We start from the raw sequence: 12,198 nt of genomic DNA, 5'->3' as shown, positions 1-12,198 counted from the left end.
TTTTTTAAAGAACTTTGTGAGCAGTACCAAATGATATATATAGTTATGTTCTGTTAGTATGTTTTGAATGGATTATGTTTTCCTACTATGAAAGAAACACACATATTGAAGAAACCAACTAAGTCAACCTTTGAAATAGATCAAGATAAAGTGTTCACTACCCTACTGGAACAAAGTGATAACCTGACTCAGATCTGTGCTTCTGGAACTTTTCCACTGAAGCGCCCTATAAAGTGGCTGAGGGTGAACTCATATTTAGCAAAATTAGAGATGTGCTCTCAATTTCTTTAAGGCCTGTGTTTTTCTAAAAGATTTTGCATACTGGTCTATTTTGTCTCCATATCTGTTTTAATAGAAGAATGTTACACACCATCAAATAAAATTGGTTCACTAGGAAGTGGTACCATGTTTATCCTATCCTCTTACAAGGCACAGTGTGGCATTGTCCTAGAATTTAAGATACATGGCACAGTGGCTGGCTATGGGGTAGATGATAAGATTGGGGGTGTTGAATTGTTGTGGAATTGACTGGGTTTACAGATGTTTTGTTTTAGTTAATATTAAAATTAGCTTGCCTTTCTCTGAATCTCTATAAAAAATTAGGGAAGAATAACCCAGAAGTGTTCTTTATGACATAGGGAAAGTAATTTGGGATTCACAAATTGAGGTAAACCAAAATGGATGATAATCTAAAGTTCATTTTCTCATAAACTCTGTTGCATGAATTTAACTGTTCTAAGTTCAGGGAACTGGTATTTTGTATCTTTAAGCACTCATTCAGAATTTTAAAAACAGTTGATTTAAAATTTTTTTATTTTTTATTTTAGGCTGGACATCACAGAGACCTTCAACAGCAAATTTACCACTTTGCAACTGTGTGAAAAGAAGTTCCAGCCGCCTTTCCTCTTCTCATCCCCGGTCAAGAAATACAGCTGCTCGATCACTCTCTAGTGCTGCTTCTGAAATTTCAGAAATTGAATATATTGATGATACTGACCATGACGAGCCTTTCTTAGACGACACTGCTGATCAACAAACCTTAGACAGTTTGGAAAAAGAATTAAATGCACTGAGAAATCCTGCAGGTAATGCTATTTTTTCACCGTAGACAACATTAACTCTGCCTTCCACATGATTCTTCATATCATGCTCCAAGAAAACAAGCCTTTCCCTTCTCTTTTAACCATCAACCTTTGTGTCTGTTTTCTTGACTATCCCCCGACGTCACCCTGAAAATGTTATAAAACGTGTGGGTGCCCAGCCATATCAGAGATAGTCCCCTTAGCTCACATAATACACGGTTAAATTGTGGCTTAAGGACCTTCATCCTTCATGCGGACAGAACAAAAATTTTTTTCTCCTTCCTACAAACTCAGTGAGTGGCTAATCTCTGTTGCTTTATAAAAGCCATTGCCCAACACACTTTGAGAAGTGAGCTGTTCGATCTTTTGAAGCAGTGTTTCTCAAGTTTCAATGTGTACGCAGATCCCCCGGGGGTCTTGTTAAAATGCAGATTCTGATTCTTATGTCTGGGATGGGGCCTGAGATTCTGCATTTTTATAAGACTTCCCAATTTTGAACCTTTTATTTTGATTCATTTCTAGAAGTTTTGATTGTGGCATTCTGGAGAATGTCTGAGTTTTATCTTTATGGTCAATTGGCAAGTTAGCTAGATTAATTTAGTGGATCACAGTTTTTTTCCTCTGCACTCAGTAGACATTTCTCCAGTGTCTTCTGTCCCTGGATATGGTGCTAGTTAGTCCTTTGGCGTGGTTTTTCCATTTAACTTTTGTTTGGTTGAATTTAATTGTCAAATGCTTTTCTTTCCCTCAGGTAGAGCTCATGGTAGCTCTATTACTGGAGTCCTGTCATGTTTGAGAATGCCTGCTACCTTTGTATTTGAATGGCAAATTGACTGCGGGTAATTTCCTTGAGTCAATTTTCTCTTCAACCTTGAACATACTGATTCACTGTCTCCTGGGTCTGAATTTGCTGTGAAATAGTCTGAGGTCTCCGATTTTTTACTTCACCCTCTCTCTTGCATGTGACTTGCTTCTTTCCTGACTGGATGTTAGAAGAATTTTTTTCTTAATCTTTGAAATTCAGTTACTGGACCAGGATTATGTTTCAGTGTCAGTAATTCAGCATTCTTAAAGCACTTAAGTTCCTCCTTATTTTCAGAGAAATTGTCTGCTATTGTATATTTGAGTTGCTTTTCTGTTCCATTTGGCTTTCTCCTGCTGAGACCTGTTTTGTTTATGTTGGATCTTCTTACATTTTCTTCAACTGTTTTAACGTGTTTTTATCTTCCTTTGCATTTACTGACATATTCTATGTCAGAATTTCAATTTTCAGCTGGTTTTAGTCCTTTCTTTATTGATTGACTTAATAAATTAGCCCTTTACAGGTATTGCTTTGACTTTTTTTGGTAATTTTTACTTTGATATAACTTCAGATTTACAGATACTTTGCAAGAACGCAAGAATAGTACAAGGAACTCCCATATACACTTTACCCAGTTCACCACCTGTTTGTCTTTTACCTCATTTGCATATATGTACACACACACACACACAAACACAAACACAACACTTTTTCTGAACCATTTGAGAAGAAGTTATAAACATCATGACCCTTTTCCAAAAAATACTTCAGTGTATTTTCCACGAACAACAGCATTTTCTTATATAACCACGGTACAATGATCAAAATCAGGAAATTTAACAATGATACACTATAATTCTCTAATCCATAGTGTGTATCTAATTTTTTTAAATTGTCTCAGTGATGTTCATTATAGCTTGTTTTTTTCTGGTGCAAGATCCAGTCTAGGAACAAGTGATCATTTAATTTATTTTCCTTTTTGATGTCTGACATGTTGTTTGATCTTTGATATTAGTTTTATTCTTTTTAAAAATGTCATTTTCATTATTTCTTCTGTAGCCCAAGGACTTATGGGGGAATTTTGTTATGGTCTTGATCTGTTATCTACCAGGTTGGTCTTTCATTTAATCATTCTTTGTGTGCTATGGATTCTTGGATTCCAGTTTGTTTGCATAACTAGTTGCCGTCAGTTCCATGTATCTTACTTGCTCACATGCATTGTGGGTGGCTTTGCTCATATCTTCTGTCTTTTCTGATATAGTGAGACCGCATTCTCCCTGAAACTCTCTCCACCTGTACTGAGATGTGTTAATCTTCTCTTTGGAGCTACTATTTGGGGGTTGGCTGTTGCACTCTTTTCTGTATCCTGCTGGCTCAAAGGCACAGGAAGGATACATGAAGGACTGGGGAGTTTAACCTCTTTTGTTGGAGGATCTGGGCTCTTTTGTCTTTTTTTTATGGATTTTATTAAACACCAAACTTTACTGGACCTGATTTCAAGTGTGTTCTGTCCCTGGGGGGGACACCTGCGAGTTTGCAATTTTCTTGCCTCTGCTGAGATCTTCTGGTGGATGTTTAGGGCTTAAAAATATTTAAAATGTTTTCTCCTTACTTCCCCTTCACCCACTTTTCTCTAAATTCGTGTGGTATTGGTGAGACTTGTCAGCACCTTAGATGACTCTCCTTTTCCTGTTACTAGTTTGTGTGCGTACTGGGTGGGGAGGGGAAGGGATGGACAGCAGTAGCCCCCAGCTATACCTTAATGAATCTTCTGTTTATTCCTTTGCTTGTCCCTTATCAAAGTCTATTATGTGAACTTGTACGTCTTTCTTTGGTTCTATTTATGATTTTTTATTTTTCTGCTTTTTTCCATTCATTTCATTAGGGATTGGGGGAGGAGAGATTGTGATCCATCTTTACCTGTCATTCATTTGCCTGACTCCACATTACTAAAAATCAGATGGAAATATCCTTGGAGGTAATTCTCACATTAGAAGCCAATTCTAAAATGAAGCATGTCAGGTCTGAACTGGATCAAAAGGATAATCGTACAATTTTAAATCAGAAGGTGAAGGTTTTTTACTTTGATAAGTTGATAAGTCCCATTATTTACAAATGAAATATTTTATAAACAGTAGTCTTTTTTTGTTTCTAACCTCTCAGCTTTTCCATTTCCTCTGTCAGGTTTGTCCTTACATGCTTCACTTTTTCTCCGTGTCACTCATTTCCTCGTACTCCAACACCAATATTTTCACTAGAATACATAACTTTTCATATATAAAAGCAAGCACCCACTATGTAGCCTGTGAACTGCCAGGGCTTTCTGATAGTTCAGGAGCAGAATGCAATCACTTATACACACTCTACGCAGGAACAGCTCTCTTTCTATTTGGGAAGATTGGCCTTGGATGAGTACACAGCTTTGGAGACGCTCACCTGGAGCTGAGGAAGGAAGAGGACAGCACATCAGCTGAATCATCCCAACAGTCAGTGAAGGGACAGATGCTGTGGTGCAATCAGGCCTTATTCTAGAAAATTCACTGATTCAGCACAGGCTTTTGTGTTCTGTTCAGCATCACTGGGCAGAAAAATTCCGCCTACATGTCACTACTCATGGTGCATTCCGGAAAAACTTCATGAGGTCTGGTCTCACACAAACACAGCTACACAACTGAACTCTTAAGCAAATATAAATGAGTTCGCATCCCTGTGAAACCTGCCTTTTTGTGAGCAGCAAACCTTCTGACTTGTTTTCTGTTAGCTCTAGGATAGATACATCCACTTCCTCTAAGCTCTAGGAAAAGAGCCAAGGAGCCTGGAGAAGAAAAGACAGAAAATAACTATAATACATTGAGTAGTTTCTCCTTTGACTCTGATGGATGAAGCTGACAGTAGAGCCATTTCAAAAGGAGGTGGGGCCGGCAGGGGGCTAGGAATGTGCATGCACAAGCGCGCGCGCGTGTGTGTGTGTGTGTTTGCGCGCACGTGTATGCAGGTTGCAGATACAACTTCCTGCTGAATCAGGAGACAAGGGGCAGCAAGGCAGGGTGGTTGAGAATCAGGCTCTGGGGCCAGGGGTCCAGCTCTGAAACTTAGAACCACCAATTCCTAGCTTCTTGACATTGGGCAAATTACTTTCTTAAACTCACGCTGCATCAGTTTCCAGGTATGAAAGATGAGTATGATAATAGGCCCTATCATAAAATTGTTCAATGACTGAATTTCACTACAGGTATATATTAAATATTATATTTATAAAAATTTTCTCTCTCCACACACACACATGCACACACACATACATTTTAACATTTAAGTGCCCAGCACATAGTCTGTCCTGAAAACACTATTAAATTATATAAGAAACCAATGGGTGGCGCTTTTGACATACAGTAAGGTATGGTGCACTTGACAAGTCCAATTTTTAGTCAAAAACATATAAAAGCTGTTTCCGTTCTAGAACTATGTTTTTTTCTGGGCACTTTGAGGATTATAGTTAGCTATAGTTCAGGCTGTATTTTTACTCCCTCCACAAATATCTTTGTAAATAACACTATAGTCACTCCCTTAATGAACTCAACATATCAGTATCATTTACTTACCAAGGCACTTTTTCAGTTTTTGGATATTGTTATAGCCTGAAGAATTTGGAAATATCAGAAGATATGCATTACGAGAAAGTATCAGTAATAATACACAGTAAAGCATTCATCTTTTCAATAGTTAAAAATGATTCATTTGTTTTAAACTCATTCTGATTTGTGGTTTAAGAGTTTTTGTGGTCCTTACATTTCCATGGCAATCTTATGCTTGTACGAGCCCAAAGGTACTGAGCCAAGTAATTAAAGAGAGGAAAAGACTTTTTCTTAAACAAGAAAGAATAAAAATCTACCTGATACTAGCGGATGTAGCCATACTGCCTGTGAAGTAAAAGAGTGAGGCAGTAGTTTCCTGAGTAATTAGAAGGTTGACCAGCAAGTAAGATATTAAACTGTAAAAGGGCTAATCAGGATTTATAGTTAGCTAATTAACTAGATAACCCTTGTAAAGACAGTCAGGTTGAGTTGGGTTAGAATGGCAATCTGTTTGCTTTAGGGCATCTGAATTTCAGGGAAAAAAAATTGAGTGACACCTAAAAGTGAAAGTCGACATATTAAATACATTCTGATGTAAAGAATATGAAACCATTCAATGAGTAGTAATAATCACTGTTTAGGCTGCCATGAAATGTTGCTCCATTTGATCTTCACAGCTACCCCGTGAGGTAGATGGGGCCGGTGCTGCTTTTCGTTCCCCCTGTGTGGCTACAGTAACTTGTGCTCTGGATGGCACAGTAACTGCCTCCCCTGGGTGCTCAGAAGCCCCCAGGCACAAACCCAGGCAAGTCTGCCCCACATTCCTTTGTCTTACCACCAGACCACAGTGCCACTTAAACAGTGTGAAATCCTTCCTTCAAATCACTATTGTGATCACTTGAGAGGGAGAGGGTGTGGGCAGAGTGAAGGCAAAGGAAAGAAGGGATGGAGGATAAAGAAGGCAAGACAGTGGGTGATGAGGAAGATGCTGGCGGGCTGGGCACGGGCTCACAGGTTACAGGGCGAGGGTCCTGGTTGTCACACCTCCCAAACATTGGGGTGTCCTTTGTATGTGTATCTAGTTCTTGTTTTTGTTGTTGGTGGTGAATTCCTTATTGGGAAATAGCCTGTCTGCTTTGTTTTTGTTCTTTGAAGTTTTTAACCTGTTTCTTTGGTCCTTCCTTTCTTCTTTACTTCATTTCTTTTTTTTTTTTTTTTAACAGCTTTATTGGAGTATAATTGCTTTACAATGGTGTGTTAGTTTCTGCTGTATAACAAAGTGAATCAGCTATACGTATACATATATCCCCATATTCATATGTGTTTATTTCCCCATAGAATAAAGTTTTATGTACATGTTTTAAATGACCTGAGTTTTAGAAATACACTGTAGAACTTTGTATTTAGTCAGTTTTCCTCCTTGGCCATTCTTTATTATTGCATTTAAGAGATTCTTCAGTGATCAGAGAACATACACTCTTACTCCAGGGATAGAAAAGATTTAACTTCAGTCCACTCCTCAACAATCAGCTGACTTGACAGTTTTAAAGTAAAATCTCCAATGTAAACATCAATGCAGTCTTCCTTGGTCTTGTATGAGAAAAATCAGAAGACTTAGGTTTTTGTACGGTTGACCTCTTAGGTTTTAACGCTAACCTGCAGTAGGGTTTTTGTTAGCAGTTTTATTTTTCTCTGCCTTGAAAGTCAAGTGATGTCACCTTTGTTCCTGCTAACTTCACAAGGTATTCTGAAATATAATTTTGAGAATGAATAATTATACAAAAATAGCCTCATCCTATTTGCACAATTTGGATTAGCTCTGCACTCATTCAGTTAGGACTCAAATGCCTAACAGAGGTTGAATATCTCTCCTGGTGGGATTCCTTAGATCTAAGTATCACCACTGGGTTTTAGCACTGTGGTTCTACCAATTCCAAATTCTGAATTGACTGCTTTCCCACGGGTAACATTCTCTATCACCGGGGTATGTGAAGGGACCTTGCCTGCCTGTTTTCTTTCATCTTGTGGAAAAACAGGAGAGAAGATAGTAGCCTAATGCTAAAGAATTAGATTCTGGAACATAGTGATTTATTGTGTCGGTGAGCTAAAAGAGCTTAGGTTGAGTTCCAGTTCTTCTGTTATGTAGTTGCATGACTTTGAATAAGTTATCAATCCCCGGTGGGCCGTCAATTTCCTAATCTCCAGCAAGTGGGGATGGGACAAAAATTTTAGCTGAGGAATCTTTTGTTTTTCTCAAATTTAATCTTATAGAGAGTTCCCAAACATAAACGAGACCAGGGAAAGCTGTCCTGCTTGCTTTGGGGTGGTGGTGGGAGCAGTAGCCTTATCCCTCAGCCTACTGAATTTCTCCATGTATCGTAATTAAGAAGTCACTGGGATTTTAAGGACACTTCCAGTCGTAAATGTATTGAGCTCTGTCTTGCGGGAGGAATAATCTAAGTTACCTTCTGTAGGGGAAGCTCTGCTTGCTTAAAAACTTCAAGTTATTTCTAACCAGCCCCCCACCACAAAAGTATCTTTTGCCAAGTGTATTAATACTCGCAGTTTGGTGTTTGGTCCTTCTGATCTTGGCACTTTCATAAGAGTGAAGGGAGGAACAGCAGCCAGTAGTTTTAACAGTTTTAAAAGTCTCCATAACATAACCTCATGTATAAGTTAGATGGCTCTTACAACTTTATCAATGACAAAACGAGGGCATTATGACCTAACATAGCAATTGTATTTATTTCTATACTTGACTTTTGGGTAGTTCATGTAAAGATGTGTTTGCTTATACATTTGCTTATTTAGCTTGCACTATTTGTCCTTACTCAGGCTGAATCACCGGCCAGCTTCATGCAAAGGAAAAAGAATTAAGGCTTCAACCCTTTCACATACACATGGCTATTATCTACCCAAACAAAGCAAGGAAGTCTAAAAAGAAAGGGTAGCTTTCAAGACTAACCATTGCCTCAGACTGTGTGTGGGCAAAGCTTTTAATTCTTAGAAGATAAAAAGATATAGTAAAGTATTTAACATTCAGGCAAGTTTAGGAGTTGCCCAGTATTGTAACTTTAAAGAGGCTCGCTTGATTTTCTTTGAAATTTTGGGAATTTTCAGGGCATTTGACACTTAAAATATCAAACAATCAAAATTTGTATATTAAAAAATCAATGTGGCTGGGTAAAGTAAGTCAGATAGAGGAAGACAAATACTGTCTATACTACACTATACAAATACTAATCAAATATCACTTCTATGTGGACTCTGAAAAAACCAAAATCATAGAAACAGAGAAAAGTGGTGGTTACCGGGAGAGGAGAGTGGGAGAAATGGGGAGATGTTAGTCAAACAGGATAAACTTATAAGATGAATAAGTTATAAGATGAATAACTTCTGGGGATCTAATGTACAGCATAGTAATTATAGTTAGTAATACTGTATTGTATACTTGAAAGTTGCTAGGAGAGAAGATCTTAAATGTTCTTACCACAAAAAAGAAATGGTAGTTATGTGGAATAATGGAGGTATAAACTAACACTACGGTGGTAATCATTTTACAATATATGTGTCTCTAATCAACACATTGTACACCTTAAACTTACACAGTGTTACATGTGAATTGTATCTCAACAAAGCTGAAGAAAATTGGGGAATTTGCTAAAAATAAATCAGTGTGATTAAAGTGACTTGATACCCATGCCCTCATTTGGAATCTCAGATCAAACGTACCTCACATTCAGCCCACCTCTCCAGCACTAAAAAATTGAGATGATTGAAAATCTATACTGACCATCTTTGTACTGCTTGTAATTTACTTTGAGTAAACTTCCAGCACCATATGCTGTACATTTGTTTCTTGAATTTATGTGCTGACAATGCATGAAATAAAATATTTCAGATCCTTCAGAAAAACTTTACAGCCTAACCTCAGAAGAGTTACCAGCCTTCAACAACCATTCGCTGAATATAAGTCAGACTACCCGGAATTTCCGTAAGACCTCACGTGCAAGGGGCCCATGTGGAGTTGAGGAACAGAGGTAGGTTAAATCTGCAGCTTATGTGTACAGACAGTGCATAGTAAAATTTTTGACAAGCCCCAACTAGTTATCTTTACTACAAAAAGAAAGATTGTCCTCATGTGTGTACTTTATATGGCCACTCTTTGTAAAATGTTCAGGTCCTTTGCTGACCTATTATCAGGATTTAGTGAAAGGCTTATGAAGTTGTTACTTTAACGTGAAGAGATAATTCTCTGCTGCACAATGTGTGTCAGGAAAATGAAAAAATATTTGGAATTTAATAATCCTTCAGCATTTCTTCTTATACTGAAAAACAATTGCCTTGCTTGCATTCATTAACTTACTAAATTTCAACACTTTGCATTAATAGCCTCTTACTCAATGTATAGAACAGAATATTGAGAAGTCTCCTTGAAATCAAGTCTAGATCATTAATGATAGCATATTTTAATCTGTATAACTTCATTGTTTCCTTACATAAGATAAGAACATTTATTTAGAGATGGTGATCTGTTTATAAGGAACATGGGTTATACTAATAAATCTTCAGAAAAGTAGTCTATCATGTCAGGCTACTATTGACATACTGGAATTCCCTGAAAAAGGAAGAGGGATTCTTCTAAAAAGACTGAGATAAATGTAAAATAAAAGTCCCTTGAATTGTAAATTCCTTTGATTGGTTGAAGTCTAATATTGCACTAAAAGGGAATCAAGAGTCCATTACTCTGTCTTTCTGAAGGAGGAAATCATTTAGCTGTGGTCCGAGGATTTTTGCATTTCTGACGCCACGAATATTTTTTTTAAAGGGATCAATATAAAGTTGCTATTTTTTTAAAAAAATATTTATTCATTTATTTATTTATTTTTGGCTGTGTTGGGTCTTCGTTTCTGTGCAAGGGCTTTCTCCAGTTGTGGCAAGCGGGGGCCACTCTTCATCGCGGTGAGCGGGCCTCTCACTATCGTGGCCTCCCTTGTTGCGGAGCACAGGCTCCAGCCTCGCAGGCTCAGTAGTTGTGGCTCACGGGCCCAGCTGCTCCGCGGCATGTGGGATCTTCCCAGACCAGGGCTCGAACCCGTGTCCCCTGCATCAGCAGGCAGATTCTCAACCACTGCGCCACCAGGGAAGCCCAAAGTTGCTATTTTTTCCCTAAAAAAGTCATTAAGAACAAAGTAACTAAACCAACTTCATGCTCTCACCATCATTTCATAAAAGGAAAGACATTTGTACTAAATATAAGGAGAATATACTAGTAGAATAAAGCACATTTCTTTAAAATTAAAAATTTCATGAAAAAGTTATTACCTTGTCCTTCTTTTCTCAGACCAGTGAAAACTTTTTTTTTTTTTTAATCACAGTTAGATATGAACTGGTCCACCGACAAGAGTTTAGGAAATGCTGGTTTAGCCTGTGTTGGGCATAAAATCCAAAGAAGAGTTCTATCTGTCACAGGGTGAACTATTGTATATTATTTAGTAGCATACATTGGCTGAAATTCTAGATAACTTGGAGTAAAATATCTGAACTATGCAGGCTCCTCTCTTTTCCCCCATTCTATGTCTTTCCCCAAATCTCAGACAGCAACACACTAGAGTTTCCACGAGTTCCTTTCCACCATAAAATGCAACAAAATAAAATAACTATATAATTGCTGTTCTTAATTTTGGCTTTGCCATATCTTGACTGGCTATCCACATAGTCCTAATTTACTGTACACAAAAGAGATGATTTATCTGGCAGTCTATTCACTGGGATTCTGTTAAAGAGCCCATGTAATGATGAGTGTTCTTAACGATGACCCGGAGGCTCTGTAAGTTTGTGAAATACCTTCTGAACCATCAATGAACGACACAACAAGAGACCATAAAATCTTCTCTCCTTGGTTCCACTGTGGCTTTATTTCTTGAGAGAGGGAGAATGATGGGGATCTCTCACTACAAGGAGGCTTGGTGTATTGGGCACATTGAAAATTATGGTCTCAGTCTAAGACAGCCCCCTCACGTCTGCCTGCCTCCGATGACTTCAGCGTGTGTAGTATTGATCAGAAGATAAATGGAGAGTTGAAGCCTGGTTCTGTATATTGTGTATTGATCTTTTAATGTATTTCCAGCTCTTCTGAAAAAGATACTGAAATCCAGTCCTTGCTGACAGTTTCTGAAAGCAGTACGGATGAGGAGGAAGAAGATTTTCTTGACGAGCAACATGTCATTACACTCCCGTGGTCAAAGAGTACCTAATGATCATTTGTCCATTACTTTTTCCATTTTGTACCCAGAATAAAGCAAACAACTGAAAAAAGTAATCAAGTGATTACGTGTCCAGGTGCTGGAGATTTTGATCATTGTCTCTGATACTTCAAGGTTTGCAGACTAATATAAGTTAGTGAAATTACAAGTTTAAGGGCTTTTTCTTCCAAATGGTATATTGTATGTCAAATACTAATCTATATTGCAGATCATATTAGTAAAATTTAGTGAAATTTAAAAAGTAAGTGGCAGGGTGTGGTGGTGGTGTGATGAATTGGGAGATTGGGGTTGACATATATACACTAATATGTATAAAATAGATAACTAATAAGAACCTGCTGTATAAAAAAATAAATAAAATCAAATTTAAAAGAAAGGAAATTGATAAAAAGTAAGTTATAACTATGTCTCTAAGAACTTATCATAAGATGGTACATGATTATCTTTTTTAAATTAATTAATTAATTTATTTTTAT

The 12,198-nt window shown here is 37.6% G+C and overlaps 1 protein-coding gene across 7 annotated transcripts in view; it reads left to right on the top strand.

Moving 5' to 3' along the window:
* ZBBX (zinc finger B-box domain containing) overlaps window positions 1-11,898 on the top strand; it is a 107,533-nt gene extending 95,635 nt beyond the window's left edge. For all 7 annotated transcript variants that reach the window (XM_068547399.1, XM_068547400.1, XM_068547397.1 and 4 more), the window contains 3 exons: window positions 828-1,085; window positions 9,358-9,496; window positions 11,587-11,898. In XM_068547399.1, coding sequence (XP_068403500.1) covers window positions 828-1,085; window positions 9,358-9,496; window positions 11,587-11,713 — 524 coding nt within the window. In that variant the 3' untranslated portion in view covers window positions 11,714-11,898. The remainder of the gene's footprint in view (window positions 1-827; window positions 1,086-9,357; window positions 9,497-11,586) is intronic.
* The last annotated feature ends 300 nt before the right edge of the window (window positions 11,899-12,198 follow it).

This window comes from Eschrichtius robustus, chromosome 6, assembly GCF_028021215.1.
Source record: "Eschrichtius robustus isolate mEscRob2 chromosome 6, mEscRob2.pri, whole genome shotgun sequence".
Lineage (NCBI taxonomy): Eukaryota > Metazoa > Chordata > Mammalia > Artiodactyla > Eschrichtiidae > Eschrichtius > Eschrichtius robustus.
Note: the sequence above shows the minus strand (reverse complement) of the source record. Positions and strands in the feature narration are given on the sequence as shown.